The sequence below is a fragment of the Hyperolius riggenbachi genome, chromosome 3 (genome assembly GCF_040937935.1).
Source record: "Hyperolius riggenbachi isolate aHypRig1 chromosome 3, aHypRig1.pri, whole genome shotgun sequence".
Classification (NCBI taxonomy): Eukaryota; Metazoa; Chordata; class Amphibia; order Anura; family Hyperoliidae; genus Hyperolius; species Hyperolius riggenbachi.
In genome coordinates, this window is record NC_090648.1 from 269,874,970 (window position 1) to 269,894,834 (window position 19,865).

General features: G+C 45.2%; 1 protein-coding gene across 3 annotated transcripts in view; it reads left to right on the top strand.

Moving 5' to 3' along the window:
• The first annotated feature begins 3,545 nt into the window (after positions 1-3,545).
• The window catches only part of LOC137563631 (TBC1 domain family member 22A-like), a 403,951-nt gene continuing 387,631 nt past the window's right edge, over positions 3,546-19,865 (top strand). For all 3 annotated transcript variants that reach the window (XM_068276324.1, XM_068276325.1, XM_068276326.1), the window contains exons 1-2: positions 3,546-3,785; positions 15,506-15,562. In XM_068276324.1, the coding sequence (XP_068132425.1) occupies positions 3,724-3,785; positions 15,506-15,562 (119 nt within the window). In that variant the 5' untranslated portion in view covers positions 3,546-3,723. The remainder of the gene's footprint in view (positions 3,786-15,505; positions 15,563-19,865) is intronic.

Below are 19,865 nucleotides of genomic sequence, written 5' to 3' on the forward strand. Positions count from 1 at the left end.
GCATAAAGACACTGGCTCGATAGCGGCGCTCAAATGAGCCGTGTATGCCCAGCATAAGATCCTCAGAGCGTTCTGTACCATGAGATGCCATGTTGAACTTCCAGTGACTAGTATGAGAGTGTGAGAGTAATAACACCAAATTTAACACACCGGCTTTAAAATAAAAATCCATATAGCAAAACAATTCTATTATCAAATACTAAAAGTTTATTAAGGACTTGTGCCTTAAAAAACAAACAAATTAAAAATATACAAAGGCAGCATGAATTACAAAAAGCCAATAATATATCAAACATCAATCAAGCCTATGAAAATGCATGTGCAGACACATGGATGGTATAAACATACAGTAGAATAAGTAGGTGGAATTTTCAGCCTCTTTTAGTCAACTATATTTTCCTAGAAGTTTTGGGTCACCCCAAGCTGCTTAGGTATTCTGTTTTACGAGAATTAGTCAAATACCTGTAGTACTTGATAATTTCTGAATTGCAGCAATATAAATGGCATAATTAGATAAGTCCGCTTACCCCAGGGTCCAAAGGCTGGAGATACCCGGCTGTAAATAAACCCAGTTGGGCAGAATTTGCCAGTGGGTTAGACATTAATGGCTGTGTGTTGAGCTATTTGATGGGATGGCAAGTTTACAGTTATACAAGCTGTACATGAATTACACCTTATCAAGGTGTCGAATCAGCAGTGTGATATAGTGAAAATCTCTCTTAGGGCCCTTTTCCCACTACCCTGCGATTTGTGATTTGATTTTAATCACAAAACGCAAGATTTATAAAACTAATGGAAACCGCAGCAGCAATTTCCATTAGTGCGATCCAATTGCGTTGCAATTTTGGTCCAAGCGCAATCGTCGTCCTGCCGTGTTTTGGATGCGATTGAGCTCTACTATACTGAGTATAGTAGCTCAATCACATGGTGGAAATTGAATTGCGATCGCGTTTCATAGTGGAAAAGAGCCCTTAGGCCCCCTGCACACGCAATTTGCAATTTCTGATTTTCAGTGGATGCTATCAAGGCAAAAAAAATCCTGCCGCATGCAGTACCTTTTAAAAATAGGAATTGCATGTATAATAGCATCAAAAATCGCAAATCGGAATCGCATGTAGTGTGCAAGTGGCCTTAAAAGCTCCCACCACAAGTACAGACACCCACACTCCTTATCCAGCCACAGCAGCAGCACTCTGGATGACTTGGGTGAATTCCTACTTAGCCATTTGCTCAGAAAGAGAAACTACTTGATTGTCCCATCCTTACCCCTTTTAAAGGACAACTGAAGTGAGAGGGATATGGAGGCTGCTATATTTATTTCCTTTTAAAGGATACCACAACCGAACGGTTGTGGTAAAAATTGACTGCAGCGCTGTGTAGGGTAAAAGGAGTACATACCTTCCGTGCCTCCAGCCCCCCTCCGTCTGCCGCTGTTCTTAGTTTATAGATGCCGGTGTCCGGCGACTTTCCTGACCCTTACCCCGGACATACTGCGCCCTGTGTGCGCAGTATGTCCTTCCTCCTTGCTTCTGGCCGGCGCATAGTGCGAGGCTCAGAAGCACGCTGTCCCCTTTCTGCTGCGTGTGCGCTCCATTACACCGAGCGTCACATGATTAGCATGTGATGCTCGGTGTAATGGAGCGCACACGCAGCAGAAAGGGGACAGCGTGCTTCTGAGCCTCGCACTATGCGCCGGCCAGAAGCAAGGAGGAAGGACATACTGCGCACACAGGGCGCAGTATGTCCGGGGTAAGGGTCAGGAAAGTCGCCGGACACCGGCATCTATAAACTAAGAACAGCGGCAGACGGAGGGGGGCTGGAGGCACGGAAGGTATGTACTCCTTTAACCCTTCACAACGCTGCAGTCAATTTTACCACAACCGTTCGTTTGTGGTTTCCTTTAAGCAATACCACTTCCCTGGCTATCTTGCTGATCCTCTGCCTCTAATACTTTTAGCCATAGACCCTAAACAAGCATGCATCATATCAGGCGTTTGACATTGTCTGATCTGACAAGAATAACTGCATGCTCTCTCATGTGATTCAGACACTATTGCAGCCAAATAGACCAGTAGGGCTGCTAGGCAACGGGTATTGTTTAAGTGCAAATAAATATGACAGCCTCCATATCCCTCTCGTTACAGTTGTCCTTCAACATTGTGCTCTCACATCCTGTACCATTCACATATCCTTTTAACCACTTGTGGTGTTTGGACGTGAGTTTTACATCTAGTTTAGTGCTCCTGTGGGTTCCTGAACAGGAGACTTGCGTCCTACACTATCGTCCTACACAACTGTCATGTGACGCAACTGCCATGTGAGGAGGAACGCAGCATCACTGATGATGCTGCGCAGCAAGGACCCCTGTAGCGATGCTGGCAATGAAACGGACACCTATTGTTGTCCATTTCTATGGTTACCAGCCTTCGCTGTTTGAAGTTCGTAGTGTAGCGGTGGCTGGATAAAGCAGACAAGCGCTGTAGCTGTGTCCTGCTGTTTATTGCTGTTTCTTGCCTAATTGTGGGGGTATTTTTTAAAGTATTTTTAACCCACTGCCGGGTCCTTGCTGCGCAGCATCATCAGTGATGCTGCATTCCTCCTCACAGGGCAGTTGCGTCCCACCAAGGAGGGATGATGTAGTCCAGTCTGCGCAGCAGATGAAATTCTGCTCTTTTACGTCGGATGGGGGATTTGTGTAACTGCACGATTGTGCGGTTGAGATTAGGAACAATCCAAACAGCGCAGCACACAGGGGTAACAAGTAACGGCAAATAACTAAGCAGGGACAGATGCCTCCTACAACTAAATGGATTGCCCTGAGTCGCGTCAGTAAGGTAAATCTGCCGACGTGACTCTAAAAGTAAACAAGCAGTATGTCAGTGTAAAAAAATAAAAGTCACCTGCCTCATTACATGTAACCTACTATGCTCTACATACACTTACAAATATTACAGTGACTAAAAAACAAAGAATTTAACCATAGTGCCTCTTCAATCTCTGCTCTCGGATGCACACAATCACATCGGGATTGGAAGCAGCAGGTGGCATAAATCCTACACCACATCAGTTAGACAGCCACAAGTGCAGCATAGGATTTACTTCCACTGGTCCCCAAAAGTTTAAAATCTGAGAGCGTTTTGCTTTTTCCCACACAACACACAAGCTCCTGTTTAAATGTATTTCACTACTATTCCCAAAAAATCTTGAAGTGCGAAAGTTGCATGCAAAAAAATATCGCAAATTCAGAACAAACAGTGCACCACAGACCCACAAAACCACTGACACAAGTGTGCTCCCAGCCTTAGACAGTGAACATGGCAGCCTCCATATTCTCCCTCTTGGACATAGTTCGGAATCTTCTCACAGCAGCAGCTCTACCTTAAAATCTGCAGCAGATAACCTGCAACATACGTCTTTAACAACGCTGCGGTCACATGAACAGACTGGGAGTAACGTAGGTCAGGTGGGACGCAGATGAACAAAGTCTAACCAATGAGAGTAGACAGTAGCACTGGCAAGCTCAGCCCTCTGGCACCGCCCCTGAGCATTGCCACTTTTGATTGGAAAACTCCTCTCAGTATGTCAACCCGACCAATGGTGGGGACTGTTCTAACAAATCCAAACATGGCGGCTTCCAGTCACAGTGGATAGGTTTTCGGCAGAATTAAACATCCAGCAGCGATCTACCGTGTTTTGCTGCGGGAACGGTGATGCGGAAGGGAAATGGCGAGCGACACCGGGAGAAAGCAGTTCTGGAAAAGGAACGTCAGTAAAGTCCCGGGGAGGTGCGTAGTGCAGAGCTGAGTTCCTTCCTTCATATAGGGAAGCAGTAGCAGCAGCCTCTCTCCTTCACTGAGCCTTGTGGATGGATGGACTGTATGATGCCATCATCATGATTCCACGTATATACTATTGTCAGCTTGCAGACAGGGGATAGGTTAGGAGTGGTTTCCATGGCACAAGCTGGTTGGATGACACTGCTGATGAGGCTGGTGGCAGGTTTCTGCTTCCTGTATAGCACTGTGTAAATAATGATCCAGATCTTCCTGTGTCTGTGTTTCAATGTTTCAAAGAATAAGCAAATAGAGAGGAATACAAATAAACATATTACAATCAATGTTTATTGATGTTTGCTCTTGCAAATGTGAAAACTATTGCTGTATCTTGTAAATGTTTTGGCAAAGGTTAATTAAAGGTTCAATCGCTGCAAAATGAAATGGTGGTTACTGATTATGATCTACATTTCAACTTAAAGTTTGTTTTTCTTTGTAAAAGGAACTAGTAGGGGCTAAACTAGAAGTTTGTACAAGGCTAATCAGAAAGCTAATGACTCATTTTCTGAATTGAGTAGTGCTGAATAACTAATAGAAAACACACTGTCCCATGTACGACACTATTAGGTACTATTACTGTAAGTGCCACGTTCATTGTACTTATAGTATACAGGATACAAATTGGGATAATGGGTTATTATTTTTATTAATACATTATTATTTATATACAGTCTATATATTGAGTAAAGTACATACACACAGGGATCCCTGACCACTGAGATCTACACAATCGCATTTTTTTCCCCCTGCTCCCCTGCAGAAATTTGCTCTGTCGCACATCCGCACATCCTCATTCCCCCCCCCCCCCCTCCACCACCTGGCTGCAGTAGTGCCTGAAGTATACCAGAAACGAGCATGTGGCTAATCTTGTCAGTTCTGACAATATTGTCACAAACACCTGATCTGCATGTTCTTGTTCAGGATCTGTGGCAAAAAATATAAAGTTGACCATACATCAGGTGGCTTGGTGGCTGATCGGCCATCCAATTTGATTACAGTATAATCTCATCTTGGTAGACTTCAAGGGACCAGGAAAAGTGGTTTACTATATCAGAAGTTTACTATATCATAAATTGTCCTGTAAATTGTCCAGCATGCTTGGTGCATTCTTTGCTGCAAAGGAGCAACTCTGTCCTCCCATTGGAGGTACAGTACAAGTACTTGCACATTTGGTGGACTACAAGGTTAAAGAGAACCCGAGGTGGCTTTGTATAACGTTAGTGGGGCACAGAGGCTGGTTGGGCACACTAACACCAGCCTCTGTTGCCCCATGGTGTGTGTCAAAGACCCCCCTGCTCGCCGCTATACCCCCGCAATGCTGGCGACACGCAGCGTGTCGCCAGCACAATGTTTACCCTAGCGCTGTCTGTCAGCGCCGCTCCGCCGCCTCCTCCGCATCCCCGCTACCCGCCCTCGTCCCTTCCCTCACGCTGATTGGAGGGAAGGGACGAGGGCGGGTAGCGGCGATGCGGAGGAGGCGGGGGAGCGGCGCTGACAGACAGCGCTAGGGTAAACATTGTGCTGGCGACGCGCTGCGTGTCGCCAGCACTGCGGGAAGGATAGCGGCGAGCAGGGGGGTCTTTGACACACACCATGGGGCAACAGAGGCTGGTGTTAGTGTGCCCAACCAGCCTCTGTGCCCCACTAACGTTATACAAAGCCACCTCGGGTTCTCTTTAAGTATACCTTAGGGCTGCATAGCCAGGCTGGACAAAACCCTGGTACAGTATTCAGGGCTCCTTAAAAATTGCAGCTGTCACTAAAGAGAGGCAGCCACTCGCTTCCTCTGAGTGGCTCTGATACCTCAGTGGGTTGGACTTGCAGCACGTGTCCTGCAAAACTTTCTGCTCACACTTGATCCAATCTTGAAGCCTCTCTACAAAATACAGCCAATCATGATAAGCTGCGAGTGGCTCTGATACCTTTTGCGGGCGGGACTTGAGACTCTCCTCTCCACTCCTCTCCACTCTTCTCCACTCTTCTTAGTTTTGCAGCCAGACAGCCCACTCTGATCTGAATTACAAGTAAACATAGCCTGTACTGTGTGCCACATGCTGCCAGTACCGTCATCAATTACAAGGGTTTCACACTGACATGAAGCATGTACCACCCAATTTTTACTATATCCAGAGTCAGCATCACATTTACTATACCAGGCGTTGCTCCCATAGACTTCTAATGGAGATTGGCTGGGACCTGGAAAGGTAGTTTACTATACCTGAGTTTATTTTAACGAGATTATACTGTATTATGGTCAAATTGGATGAAAATCCATGCCTCCGAGTAGAGGTCTGCAGCGGGTCGGGTACCCGCGGGTAACCCGAAATGCGGGTTGGGTTCGGGTACCCGAATTGATTTAAGCTTCGGGTGCGGGTAGGGTTGCGGGTAGTGGTCTGCGGGTGTGGGTCGCGGGTAGTGAAAGCAAGCATGTTAAAGGGGAACTTCAGCCTAAACAAACATACTGTCATCGAGTTACATTAGTTATGTTAATTAGAATAGATAGGTAATATAATCTCTTACCCACCCTGTTTTAAAAGAACAGGCAAAGGTTTGTGATTCATGGAGGCTGCCATCTTTGTCATGGGGCAGCCATCTTTTTGGTTGAAATGAGGTGACAAGGAGCATAAGACACAGTTCCAACTGTCCTGTGTACTGATCAACCCTCCCAGCTGCACACGCTAGGCTTCAAATGTCAGATTCAAAATGTAAAAAAAAAAATTTTGCACCAAAACAGCAGAAGGAGAACAAAAACATCAGAAATCCCATCATGCTTTGCACAGCATTAGGGGAAAAAAGCCCGGGCAGTTTTCTTCTGTGCAGCTAAAAATGAGGCTTGTATAAGAGAAACAAAGTTCTGATGCTGTGAAACTGTTAAAGAAACACCAAGCCTTTTCAGTGCTGCTGAGTCGATTTTTAGTCCGGAGGTTCACTTTAATTCTGACAGTGTCTTTTGCTTCCCAACATTCTATAAAATAGGTTTTATTAACTTTACAGCTCCCCAATGTTACTTTAAATGTGCACTTTAGAAGAAAATGTAAAAAAGCGGGTAGCGGGCCGCGGGTCGGGTAGCGGTTCTGCGGGTGCGGGTCGGGTTACGGGTATCAAATTCACCAGAAAGCGGGTCGCAGGTCGGGTGCGGGTAGCGGGCCACGGGTGCGGGTCTGGTGCCGGTATGAAAAAGTGGACCCGCGCAGGCCTCTACCTCCAAGTGCATGCCTGATCAACGATATGTCTGATTTGGGGCCGAAATTGGTCACATGTATCTGTCAGGCATGCTGCAAGATGTAGGGCCGACTTGCTTGATCGGTTATGCATCGGTAATGGTGAGCTATATCGGGACAAGTGATGAATGCAGCGAAACCCACGGCACTGTTTCCCCTTCTGTATAAATGTACATGGGTGCTGTGTACGTTTACATTGCTTGTCCTTTGTCACGGTGCTTGTCCGTCGTCTGAATCAGCTGCTCTTTGATTAGCCCTATACACGCTGCCGGCACATAGCATGTGATATGTGTGCAATGTCACATACCATGCCTGGCGGCATGTATGGGGCTGATGGTAGAGTTGTGGATTCGGAAGATGGATAGGCACCGTGACACAGGACAGATAATGTACAGTTGTGTTAAATTATTCAACCCCCACTGAAATTGAGTGTTTTGGCCAGTTTGACATTGATTTTGATCATTTCAGCCATCTTGTTTACAATTAAATCAAAGAGACACTTGTAAGTCAGACAAATATAACATAACATTTTATAATGAAATAAACACAAATGTCTTTTCTGTGCTCAAATCATTATCCATTTTATTCAACCCCCCCAAGTGACATTCATTCTTAATACAACATCCTTTTCCAGTTATAACAGCTTTTAAGCATGAAGCATAGCTTGACACAAGTGTCTTGCAGTGATCTACGGGTATCTTAGCCCATTCTTCATGGGCAAAAGCCTCCAGTTCAGTCACATTCTTAGGCTTGCACGCTGCAGCTGCTTTCTTTAAGTCCCACGAGAGGTTCACAATCGGATTTAAGTCTGGTGACTGCGATGGCCACTCCAAAATGTTCCAGCCTTTAATCTGCAACCATGCTCTAGTGGACTTGGTGGTATGCTTGGGGTCATTGTCCTGTTGAAAGATCCAACGTCTCCCAAGCCTCAGGTTTGTGACGGACTGAATCACATTTTCTTCCATTATCTCCTGGTATTGAAGAGAATTCATAGAACCTTGCACACGCTGAAGCTTCCCTGTACCTGCAGAAGCAAAACAACCCCAAAGCATGATTGACCCCCCCCCCCGTCATGCTTCACAGTAGGCAAGGTGTTCTTTTCTTCATAGGCCTTGTTCTTCCTCCTCCAAACATAGCGTTGATCCATGGGCCCAAATAGTTCTAATTTTGTTTCATCAGTCCACAGAACACTATCCCAAAACTGTTGTGGTAGTGTTCTGTGGACGAACTGGGCATTACTGCTAAGAGTCTTCTCTTCCAAGGCCCAGTCTGGCACCCACAGGACAGCTACAAATAAAATACAATAAATGTGTGGTGTTAGAGGAATGCTGTGTGTTTTCCTTTAGAGACTGATAGTGGTACTTATGTTACTTGTTAGGTGTATGAGCCTCTCTCTCATAAGTGCTTGTCCTCAAGCTCTCACAGAAAATGAATTCTCAGGCAACTACCTAATATTTTATTCGGCCTGTTTATATTGGTCCCATATAAGCTCACTTTTAAATTACCTGGTCAGGAACCCCTTACCAGCCACGTCTTGCTGCACAGACTGCTGTATTAGGGCTGGTTCAGATGGGCGTTTTTGTGGCGTTTAACGCAGGGTTTCAGACGCAGCGTTTTTTGGGACCTACTGCCATCCCATGCAAGTGAATGGGAGCGTTTAGAGCTGGCTTTTGCAGGCTTTCATGAAAGCCTGGCAGTAGATCCCAGCGTTGCGTCTAGTCTCAAAAGCAACATGCTGCTTTCAGAGGCAGTAAACGCGAGGAAACAATAGCAGAGACCAGAACTGCTAGCCTTGAACGCTTTTCAAAAGCTAGCTTTTAAACGCTGGCGTTTAAACGCAATGCCAAGCAAAAGCTCAGCAGACGCCCGTGTGAACCAGCCCTTAGACATACTGTATATTAGGAGATGGTTCACTCTGTTCTCCTCGTTGTCTAAACAAAATTATGATGTGAGTCCAGTAGCAGTCCCTCTTGTAAAACCAACATTTCATCAAAAAAGCTTCTAGTCATGTTAACAAATCCTTTTTTTTTTTTTTAATTTTTTTTTTTTTTTTTAAAGTTACATTTACCCTCTCTGCTCATTTATTTCCCAGTTGGTACTTAGATGTATGTTTAAAGTTGGGTTGTAATGGTGGTTGTGGTAGGGAGGTTAATGGTTAGGGCCTATTCACTTAGGCCTGGAACCCACTGAAAACCGCAAACGCAAAACGCAACCGCTAGCGTTTTGTCTGAGCGGTTTGCAAGCGGATTCATGCGCGTTTCTGGTCGTGTTTTGCAACATTGTATTTTTTTCCCCAGCGGGTGCGTAGCGTTTTGCGTTTTTATCCTGATTGGTCCTGTGAATTATTTTTCATTTTGTTTACAGTGTGCTGAACCGCAAAACGCTAGCAAAACCGCTCAGTTTAGGTTTTGCTGAGCGTTTCTGCTAGCGTTTCAATACTTTACATTGAAGCGCTAACGCTCCCAAAATGCTGCAGGTCCTGCGTTTGCGTTTCTGGGAAACGCAAACGCTCCTGTGGAAGTTGCCCCATCCATTAACATTAGCCCAGCGTTTTGGCAAACTGCTAGCGTATCGCAGTGCTGCCAAAACGCTGCCAAAAGCGCTCCTGTGGGTTCCAGCCCTTATGCAGCAATGGTAAGCGGTATACACCAGCTCACACTGGTGTGCAGTGTGCTGTGACCCCTTTCAGTATGCGTAAATAGGGCTGAATGTTCCCACAGCAAAATGCAGGTAACTGGATTCCTTCCTCCCTGCTTTGCTCTCAGAGGGATTAATAGTATCATTATTAATGGAATAATTGTGTTGAAGAGATGATGCAGAGCAGCATGCACTGCTCTGCACTGTGGTTAGTGTGAACTAGCCCTTTAGGGACACTTATATAGGCACAAGGTATTGCTAGACATAAACTCGCTAATGCATACCCCTAAACTCTCCCCATTTGTAAAAAATAAATATAAATAAATAAATAAATAAAACAAAAACAACTTTCCTCCAACCAGAGAATTACTCAGAATACTGTTTCACAGCATGCAGTGAACCAACAAACCAAACAGCAGAAATAATATTTTTATTAATCTTTAAGGAACTCTAGGAACTCAAGGTGAGAGACATATGGAGGCTGCCATATTCATTTTCTTTTAAACAATATCAGTTGCCTGGCAGTCCCGCTGATCTTTCTCACCAGTAGTGTCTGAATCACACTTGAAACAAGCATGCAGCTAGCCCTGTCAGATTTTTGTTGGAAACATCTGATCCGCATGCTTGATCAGGGTCTATGGCTAAAAGTACTAGAGGCAGAGGATTAGCAGACAGCCAGGCAATGTGCATTGTTTAAAAGGAATACAAATGTCTGATATATATGTGTGTGTGTGTGTGTGTGTGTGTGTGTGTATATGTGTGTGTGTGTGTGTGTGTGTGTGTGTGTGTGTGTGTGTGTGTGTGTGTGTGTGTGTGTGTATGTATATATCACCTCAATTCACTTTAAATAATACACACATCAAAACCTCTATAAATATCAAAGAACAGTTAATGTATGTCTAGTCATTATAGGCAATAGATATGTTCCAAATGAACTGTTGAACTGTGGGCCACGTTTTTGTACGTATGCAAAACTACATTCAGAAGCATCAGCACTTTGTGGGCAAAAATTCACGAGTTGTAAACTGTCAGTTATGGCAATGATAAGACTGTGCTGGCAAGTGTTTCAGAAATATTCAGCATCAAGAAACCAGTAATGACAAAATTAGACTAGGGATTAGCAGACAAAATTTGCATAGTCAGATCTGCTGTATCCGGCCATTTTGTGTTAGTCAAATTCACCATAAGGCTTATTTTTTGGGGGGGAATTGCCTATTTCCATTTTTTTACACCCAGTGGAGTGCTCCTTGGTGTCAATGCAAAGAAACAAACCATGCAGAGGGGGGAAAGGCCCCTTTTTTGAAGTGCAGCCTCTGTAAAGCGGTCCATTTTGTCTTTTGAAGATACAGGCCCATATGCAATTAGTTTTCGCTGCTGTGTTTTCTCCTGGGTGATAACTTCTCATCTTTTATTTAGAATAACTTTTAGCACTTTTCAATTGAAAAAGTACACAAAAGTAGGTGGAAAAGTACTTTCAAAACTATTTTAAGTATTGTTTTGCTTGTTGGTGATTTAAAAGACAAAAGTGAAAATATCACATTTGAGAAAAATCAGTGGTCCATAAGCAATTAATGTTTTATCCTGAGTTTTCTCCTAGGAGATAATGTTTCATCTATTTAAAATAACTTTTCAGCACTCTGCAACTGAAAAAGTACCAAAAAGTAGGTGAAAAAGTACTGTCAAAAATTATTTTGAGTAATTTCTTGCTTGCTGGTGATTTAACCACTTGAGGAAAGCAGTGTTAAACCCCCCTAAAGACCAGGCTATTTTTCACAATAAGGGCCGCTGCAGCTTTAAGGCCAAGCTGCAGTGCTGAACAACTCAGCACACGAGTGATTCCCCCCCCCCCATTTTCTCCCCACCAACAGAGCACTCTGTTGATGGGGTCTGGTCGACCCCCCCATACTAAAATAAAGATTATAGTATTTATTTATTTTAGTAATAAAAACTATCTATTTTACAATCGCCGCCCTCCCTTCCCTTAGTTATTTATATGGCGAAACAGTCTAACAGTTTCCTAGCGGCAGAGCTCTGCCTTTCAAGCGGAGATGTGTGCGCACAGTGCGCGCAATCTCCTGCAGAACAAGCTCCAAGGACTTTACGCCGGTCCTGGAGCTCCCGCCGCGGCCACGCCCATCAGCGTGACACGGTCAGCAGTTGAAAATATCAACTATGATAAAACTAAAGAGAAAAAGCAAATTACATATGGGCCAGAAGCTTAAAAATCTAAATAGACAAGGCACATGGATGTGGGAGTCCACTGATTTCTTATAAACAAGCTGCAGTGATTACCTGCTTGGACAGACTAGGTATGATCAGTGAGGTGCAAATCATTCCATGTTCCTACATATAACTAGTAAATCTTTACAACCAAGATTGTGTGGTGTGTGTTCAGCTTTTATCTTTATATCCGCCCCATCAAAGAAAACTGTCTGGGCATTTTTCCCTTGATGCTGAGCAAAGCATGAGGGGATTTCCTATGTTGTTATTGCTGCCTAGCAACTGGGAGGGGTGATCAGGACAGTTGGAACTGTGGGGGAGATTTATCAACGCATTATCGACAGTTTTTTCTTCTTAATCTGTTCTAACACGCAGGGAGAACAGTTCTGCATGATAATAAGAACCTTCTTAAATCCTAGGTGGTAGTTGCAATTTAGCATGAATTTCTAGAGCTGCACTACAGTTAAGAAAAGTGAAAATCCATCCCTATACTGGCGCAGATTAAGAAGTGCTTGATAGCAGTTCTACAGATATAGAACTGCAGGCTAAACATGATTGCAGAGTGCTGGCTAGACATGACTTGTCAAGACAAGACAAGACAAATAACATTTATATTGCGCTTTTCTCCTTGCGGACTCAAAGCGCCAGAGCAGAGCAGCAGCCACTAGGGCGCGCTCTATTGGCAGTAGCAGTGTAAGGGAGACTTGCCAAAGGTCTCCTACTGAATTAGTGCTGGCTTACTGAACAGGCAGAGCCGAGATTCGAACCCTGGTCTCCTGTGTCGGAGGCAGAGCCCTCAACCATTACACCATCAGCCAACTACACTTGTGATGTGCTCCTCCCCCCTGCTGAATTCCTCCTCAGAGCCTGCTGCTATCATTAGAACAGGTGTGTTGGTTACCTCAGCAACAGCAATTCCCCTCACACACTACACTGCCTGAGAGACCTTCCTAACTCCTCCTATTCTTAAAAGTTTAAGAAGGAATCTGCACGATTTAGTGATTTCTTAGGATGTCTAAAACAGTTCTGCACGGATTTCTAAAAACCTACTAATATTTTGTCTGACACTCTTGATAAATGTGCCCCTGTGTCTCATGCTCCCTGTCACCTCCTTCTAACCAAAAAGATGGCTGCCCTCATGAAATCACAAATATTTGCCTGTTCTTTTAAAACAAGGTGGGTAAGAGATTATATTACCTATCTATTTTAATTAACATAACTAATGTAACTTAATGACAGTATGTTTGTTTAGGCTGAAGCTCCTCTTTAAGTAGGTTTGGGACTAAGGTTTGGGACCTTTATCTCACCGTGTGGTGTATGCGCTTAACTGAAAGTCTAATGCCTGGTACACACATACAATTCCCCTTCAGATAGATGGGTCAAATAGATGGATTTGATTTTCATTTGCTTTTCTAATCGATTTTGTATAGAAGTAATTGGAAAATTGATCAGAAAAACGGTGGGAAATCGGATCGGACCTGTTGGAAATTATCTATTCAACCCATCTACCTGAAGTGAAATTGTAGGGTGTGTACCAGGCATTACTGCACGATGAGCAGATTGCAATGCATTACACTCTACTTAAAGCGGAATATAACCCTGCATTTCAACTTTGCTCTAAAACATTATTTACAGTATATTATATGCAACCAGCATTTTTTTTTTTACTAGACCAGCATTGGAAGGGTTACACAGAGTTTTAAAGTTTCTAAAAAGAACTGCAGACGCATCCGAAGCTCAGATAGATACGTTTTGTTTACATAAATGTATCTAAGTGTTGAATGTTACACACTTTGGCTGTCCTCCAGCTCAGTCAGAGAGAGTGAGTCACATTCAACACTTAGATACATTTATGTAAACAAAATGTAACTATCTGAGCTTCGGATGCATCTGCAGAAATCTCCAGGAACTTTAAAACTCTGTGTAACCCTTCCAATGCTGGTCTAGTAAAAAAAAAAAATCTTGGTTGCATATAATATACTGTAAATAATGTTTTAGAGCAAAGTTGAAATGCAGGGTTATATTCCGCTTTAAAGCAAATCTGAAGTGAAAATAAACTTATGAGATTATGAATTGTATGTATAGTACAGCTAAGAAATAGAACATTAGTAGCAAAGAACAGTCTCATATTGTTTTCCAGTATCCAGTACAGGAAGAGTTAAGAAACTTTCAGTTGTTATTTATGCAGGAGAGCTTCTCTGAGCTCTTTGACCCACCTCAAAAGACTGTCCTGTTTTCTAAAGCACTTAGACATCAAAGAAACAGTAAGAGACAGGTTGAGATAAGGTTTTACTTCAGGAAAGTTTAAAGGGTCTTTAACTCTGCTCTGTTTTATAGTTAAAAATACAGAGTGTGGTTTGTAAACTGCAAATATGACAGAATGATGCAATGTTATAAAAAAAAATAATCTATATAACTGAAAATAAAAAGAGCCTCTTTTCTTTGCTACTAATGTTCCATTCTTTATCCGTACTACACATACAATTCATTATATCATTTTTTTTCACTTTAGGTTTGCTTTAAAACTCACATTATTCTGCTTAATGCAGTTTAGTGCATACACACCACATTACAAGACGATTCAGTCACCCTTGAACATCATTTTCTTTGGGACCAGCACATAACCAAAACAATACTAGCCATAATGACTGAGCAATTCACTTTTCTTATACATTGCATCGGAGACTGCTTCAAAACAGAACAACACAAAATAAAAATAGAAAGAGCTCATTTGAGTTGAGAGGATATTGAAAAACCCAGGATGAATGCTCACACAATGACTGCAGAGACAATGTCCTTACTGAGATTCAAACTTGAGACTTAAAGAGACACTGAAGCGAAAAAAAATATAGGATATAATGAATTGGTTGTGTACTATGAATAATTACTAGAAGATTAGCAGCAAAGAAAATATTCTCTTATTTTTATTTTCAGGTATATAGTGTTTCTTCTAACATTGCATCATTCTCTAATATGTGCAGATTACACAACACTCAGCATTCAAAATGATTCTTTTAGAGCAGTCTGTGAACTAATGACCTCTCCTCTGCCAGAGGAAAAGTAAATAGTTAACTAACCATTGAGATAATAAAAGTCAGAAGACAGCCCTCTCCACCACTTTGAAAGTCATAGAGATAACAACTGGAGTTTCTTAACTCTTCCTGTACTGGAAACAATTAGACTGATGTATCTGATCTTAATGTTTTATTTCTTAGCTGTACTACACATACAAATCATAATATCATAGTTTTTTTTCCGCTTCAGTGTCTCTTTAAGTGTTGAAAAGTACATGAGATACAGATGTGAGTAGCTCATATCAAATGGCCGCTAAGCTGGACCCCAGTAGTCTGCTATCCTAACGAAAGTCTTTAGCTATTTTGAAGGGAAACTCCTACATCTTAGGTATGTTTTTTGCACTTTAGGAGTAAACCAGAATGTACCTGTATAATAGAATATACAGTACTGTGTACAGTCACCCAACAGCTTACTGATTTGCATATGCATAGTGTAACTATGTTTGTGAAACCTTGTTGGAAAACATTATTTTAAATGAATTATATTAAGTGTTCTATTTTTTTTCCCTCTGCAAATCAGCATTCAACACGTGTATGGTGCTCAGCATCCTCCTTTTGATCCACTGCTTCATGGAACGTAAGTCAAGTTTTTCTCTTAGTCCTTTTATCTTCTGTTGTATTAAAAATAGAATAAAGCCCATGAAAAGGCCTTTAGCTCAGTTCTCATACATTTTGAAGAGTTGACCTGCTTGTGTTTGTTTTTCCCTGTAGTGGAAGTCATCAAAATGTGGACTTTTGATTGGCAGGGTTTCGTGTTTAGTTGAGATGGACTCTGTGAAAGTTTCTCTGTGTAGTTCAGAGTGCTGTATATGAAATTATTTCAGTTTATTTGGACAGGATGCATAAATCTTGCTTTCAGTTGTAATAGTGTGGATAGTTTAAAGAGGTACTGTAAGGAGGAAAACTACTCATTGCCAGCATATAGCCTATACCCAATTTATAGGGGAAAACCCAGTATTTCCTGATATAAATCCAGCATTTTTCCGTAATTTCACCTTTAAATGCTAAGCCACGCCCCCTCCTTGAGTTTCAGCCGCGGATGTATAAAATTAGCTGTGCGCACTGCCCTCTGGGTAGTGACATCACCAGCAGTAGTTGAGGAGAAAAAAAACTGTTGTCCTCACCGTCATCAAGGTAGGACATGTGCACGAGAGGAGGCAGCAGAAGCTGATCTTGCAGCCTTAGCTGCTATGACAGATCATCTCCCTCTCTCTGCCCTGCCACTCATGGCTGGATTTCAGGCAGACCAACAAAGGCAGTGGTCTAGGAGGACTGAAAATACACACTAAACAAGGGGCGGATAGAGGACAGCAGGCTGGCACTTTTATAGCAGCAAAGGAGCGCCTGACCACAGCAGTATACTGGCTGTGCCTGTGCTCCACTCTGGCCGAGTCTGCAGTGAGTGCACGCATTAGGAAGTCATGTAACTTCTCACTGCACAGACCAGAGCAGCAGCACATACTAGAGACGAGATGTCCCAGTCACAGCGTGTGATGCTGGCTGTGCTGAGTGGTTCCGCCCCACCCCCTCTGTGTCACATGTCACCCTCCACTCACTGCCCGGGAGTTCTTGAACGTGTGTGAGAGAAATGAACAAAACTTCCATCTATAAGAGGTTTCTGCTGATGGCCACTTGTTAGCAGATAAATGAATGCAGCTGAGGTTGAGAGGTTAGTGTGCTGCCTTCATTCTGAGGAAACAAAGGCAGAACGTAACACTGTAGTGCAGACCCTTCACTCCTGATCTCTGCACAGCATGGCAGCACTACCTATGTCATTCATATAGAGCTGCTATCAACAGAGACCTGGGAGAAGAGAATGCTAATGGACATTGCAGTCAGGAAGCTGCAATTTAGATAAGTTGACTTGCCTGGATGGAGGCTGCTGCTGAAAGCTCTGTCACAGCCTGGCTCCTGATTGCCTGTACATTTATATGATGGGCTACATCACCCAATGGTATGGCCAGATCGATCATCAAATAGATCCTTCTCGGATTGATTTTGAAGAGAAAAGGATATAACCGCCTGCACACAGACTTCCAGTAGATTTCACCACAGTGGCGGACATACGGCCGTGCAGGCCGTGCCGCCGCACAAGGGCCCCTGAAGTTCTGCTGCTTCAGGGGCCCATTAAGTATTGCAGGTTTTTTTTTTTTTTTATTTATTTATTTTTTTAACCTGGGGGGCCCAACTCCTGTCCTCCCCCCCCTCACCTCGCCCCCCCCCCCCCCCCCCCTCATGCGGCGGGAGAGCGGAAAATACAAGAAGTCTCCGGCCGGGGCGGCAGCTGCAGCTTGGTCTCCAACTTTGGAGACATATCGGAAACTAAGCAGCAGCTGCCTCTAGCGTCTGCTGCAGCCCCGGCCGGAGACTTCCTGTATTTTCTGCTCTCCCGCCGGCTGCAGCGCATACCGGGAGGGGGGCCCCGAGGTGAGTGAGGGAGGATAGGAGTCGGGCCCCCCACCCGGATAGCTACCCACCCGGCTACCTTACCCACCCACCCGGCTACCTACCCCGCTACCTAACCATCCACCCGGCTACCTACCCGGCTACCTAACCAGGCTACCTACCCACCCACCCGGCTACCTAGCTACCCACCCGGCTACCTAACCACCCTGCCGGCTATCTACCTGGCTACCTACCCACCCGGCTACCTAACCACCCTGCCGGCTATCTACCTGGCTACCTACCCACCCGGCTACCTACCCACCCGGCTACCTAGCTACCCACCCGGCTACCTAACCACCCTGCCGGCTACCTACCTGGCTACCTACCCACCCGGCTACCTAGCTACCCACCCGGCTACCTGACCACCCTGCCGGCTATCTACCTGGCTACCTACCCACCCGGCTACCTAGCTACCCACCCGGCTACCTAACCACCCTGCCGGCTATCTACCTGGCTACCTACCCACCCGGCTACCTAGCTACCCACCCGGCTACCTAGCTACCCACCCGGCTACCTAACCACCCTGCCGGCTACCTACCCACCCGGCTACCTAGCTACCCACCCGGCTACCTAACCACCCTGCCGGCTATCTACCTGGCTACCTACCCACCCGGCTACCTACCCACCCGGCTACCTAGCTACCCACCCGGCTACCTAACCACCCTGCCGGCTACCTACCCACCCGGCTACCTAGCTACCCACCCGGCTACCTAACCACCCTGCCGGCTATCTACCTGGCTACCTACCCACCCGGCTACCTACCCACCCGGCTACCTAGCTACCCACCCGGCTACCTAACCACCCTGCCGGCTACCTACCCACCCGGCTACCTAGCTACCCACCCGGCTACCTAACCACCCTGCCGGCTATCTACCTGGCTACCTACCCACCCGGCTACCTAGCTACCCACCCGGCTACCTAACCACCCTGCCGGCTATCTACCTGGCTACCTACCCACCCGGCTACCTACCCACCGGGCTGGCTACCCACCCACCCGGCTACCTACCCACCCACCCGGCTACCTACCCACCCACCCGGCTACCTACCCACCCGGATACCTACCTACCCACCCGGCTACCTACCCACCCACCCGGCTACCTACCCACCCGGATACCTACCTACCCACCCGGCTACCTACCTACCCACCCGGCTACCTAACAACCCACCCGGCTACCTAACCACCCACCCGGTTACCTACACACCCACCCGGCTACCTACCTACCCACCAGGCTACCTACCTACCTACCCACCCGGCTACCTACCAACCCACCAGGCTACCTACCCACCCACCCAGCTACCTAACCACCCACCTACCCACCCACCCACCAGGCTACCTACCCACCCGCCTACCCAGCCACCCACCAGGCTACCCACCCGGCTACCCAGCCACCCACCAGGCTACTTACCCACCCGGCTAAGGGCTACCTACCTACCCACCCGGCTGCCTACCTACCCACCAGGCTACCTATCCACCCAACCACCCATGGGAGCTGCGCGCCGGATGGAGGCTGGGACAGGAGGTCTGCTGCTGCAGGTGAGTAAATGTTTTTTTTTTATTATTTATTTTAGCAGGTGTATGTTCTGGGCAGGTCTGCCACATGATTGCGTGTATGTTCTGGGCAGGTCTGCCACATGATTGCATGTATGTTCTGGGCAAATTTGCTACATGATTGCATGTGTTTTCTGGGCAAATCTGCCGACATGATTGCACGTATTTTCTGGGCATATCTGCCGACATGATTGCAGGTATTTTCTGGGCATATCTGCCGACATGATTGCAGGTATTTTCTGGGCATATCTGCCGACATGATTGCACGTATTTTCTGGGCATATCTGCCGACATGATTGCACGTATTTTCTGGGCATATCTGCCGACATGATTGCACGTATTTTCTGGGCATATCTGCCGACATGATTGCACGTATTTTCTGGGCATATCTGCCGACATCATTGCACGTATTTTCTGGGCAAATCTGCCGACATGATTGAATGTATTTTCTGGGCAAATCTGCTCACATTATGTGTATTTTCTTGAGAAAACCTGCACAATTATGTGAATTTTCTGGGGAAAGGGTCACCAAAACTTGGGCCCACTGTCTTTGCGTTGCACTTTTCAAGGGAACCTGAGGTGAGAATAATATTGAGGCTGCCATATTTCTCTCCTTTTAAGCAATACCAGTTGCCTGGTTGCCGTTCTGGTCCTCTGCCTCTTATTCTTTCAACCATAGACCCTGAACAAGCATGCAGCAGGTCAGGGGTTTCTGACAATATTGTCAGAACTGAGAAGATTAAGCTGCATGCTTGTTGCTGGTGTAATTCAGTTTATTACTGCAGCCAAATAGATCAGCAGGGCCGCCAGGCAACTAGTATTGTTTAAAAGGAAATAAATATGGCAGCCTCCATATCACTCTCACCCCGGGATCACTTTAAATTAC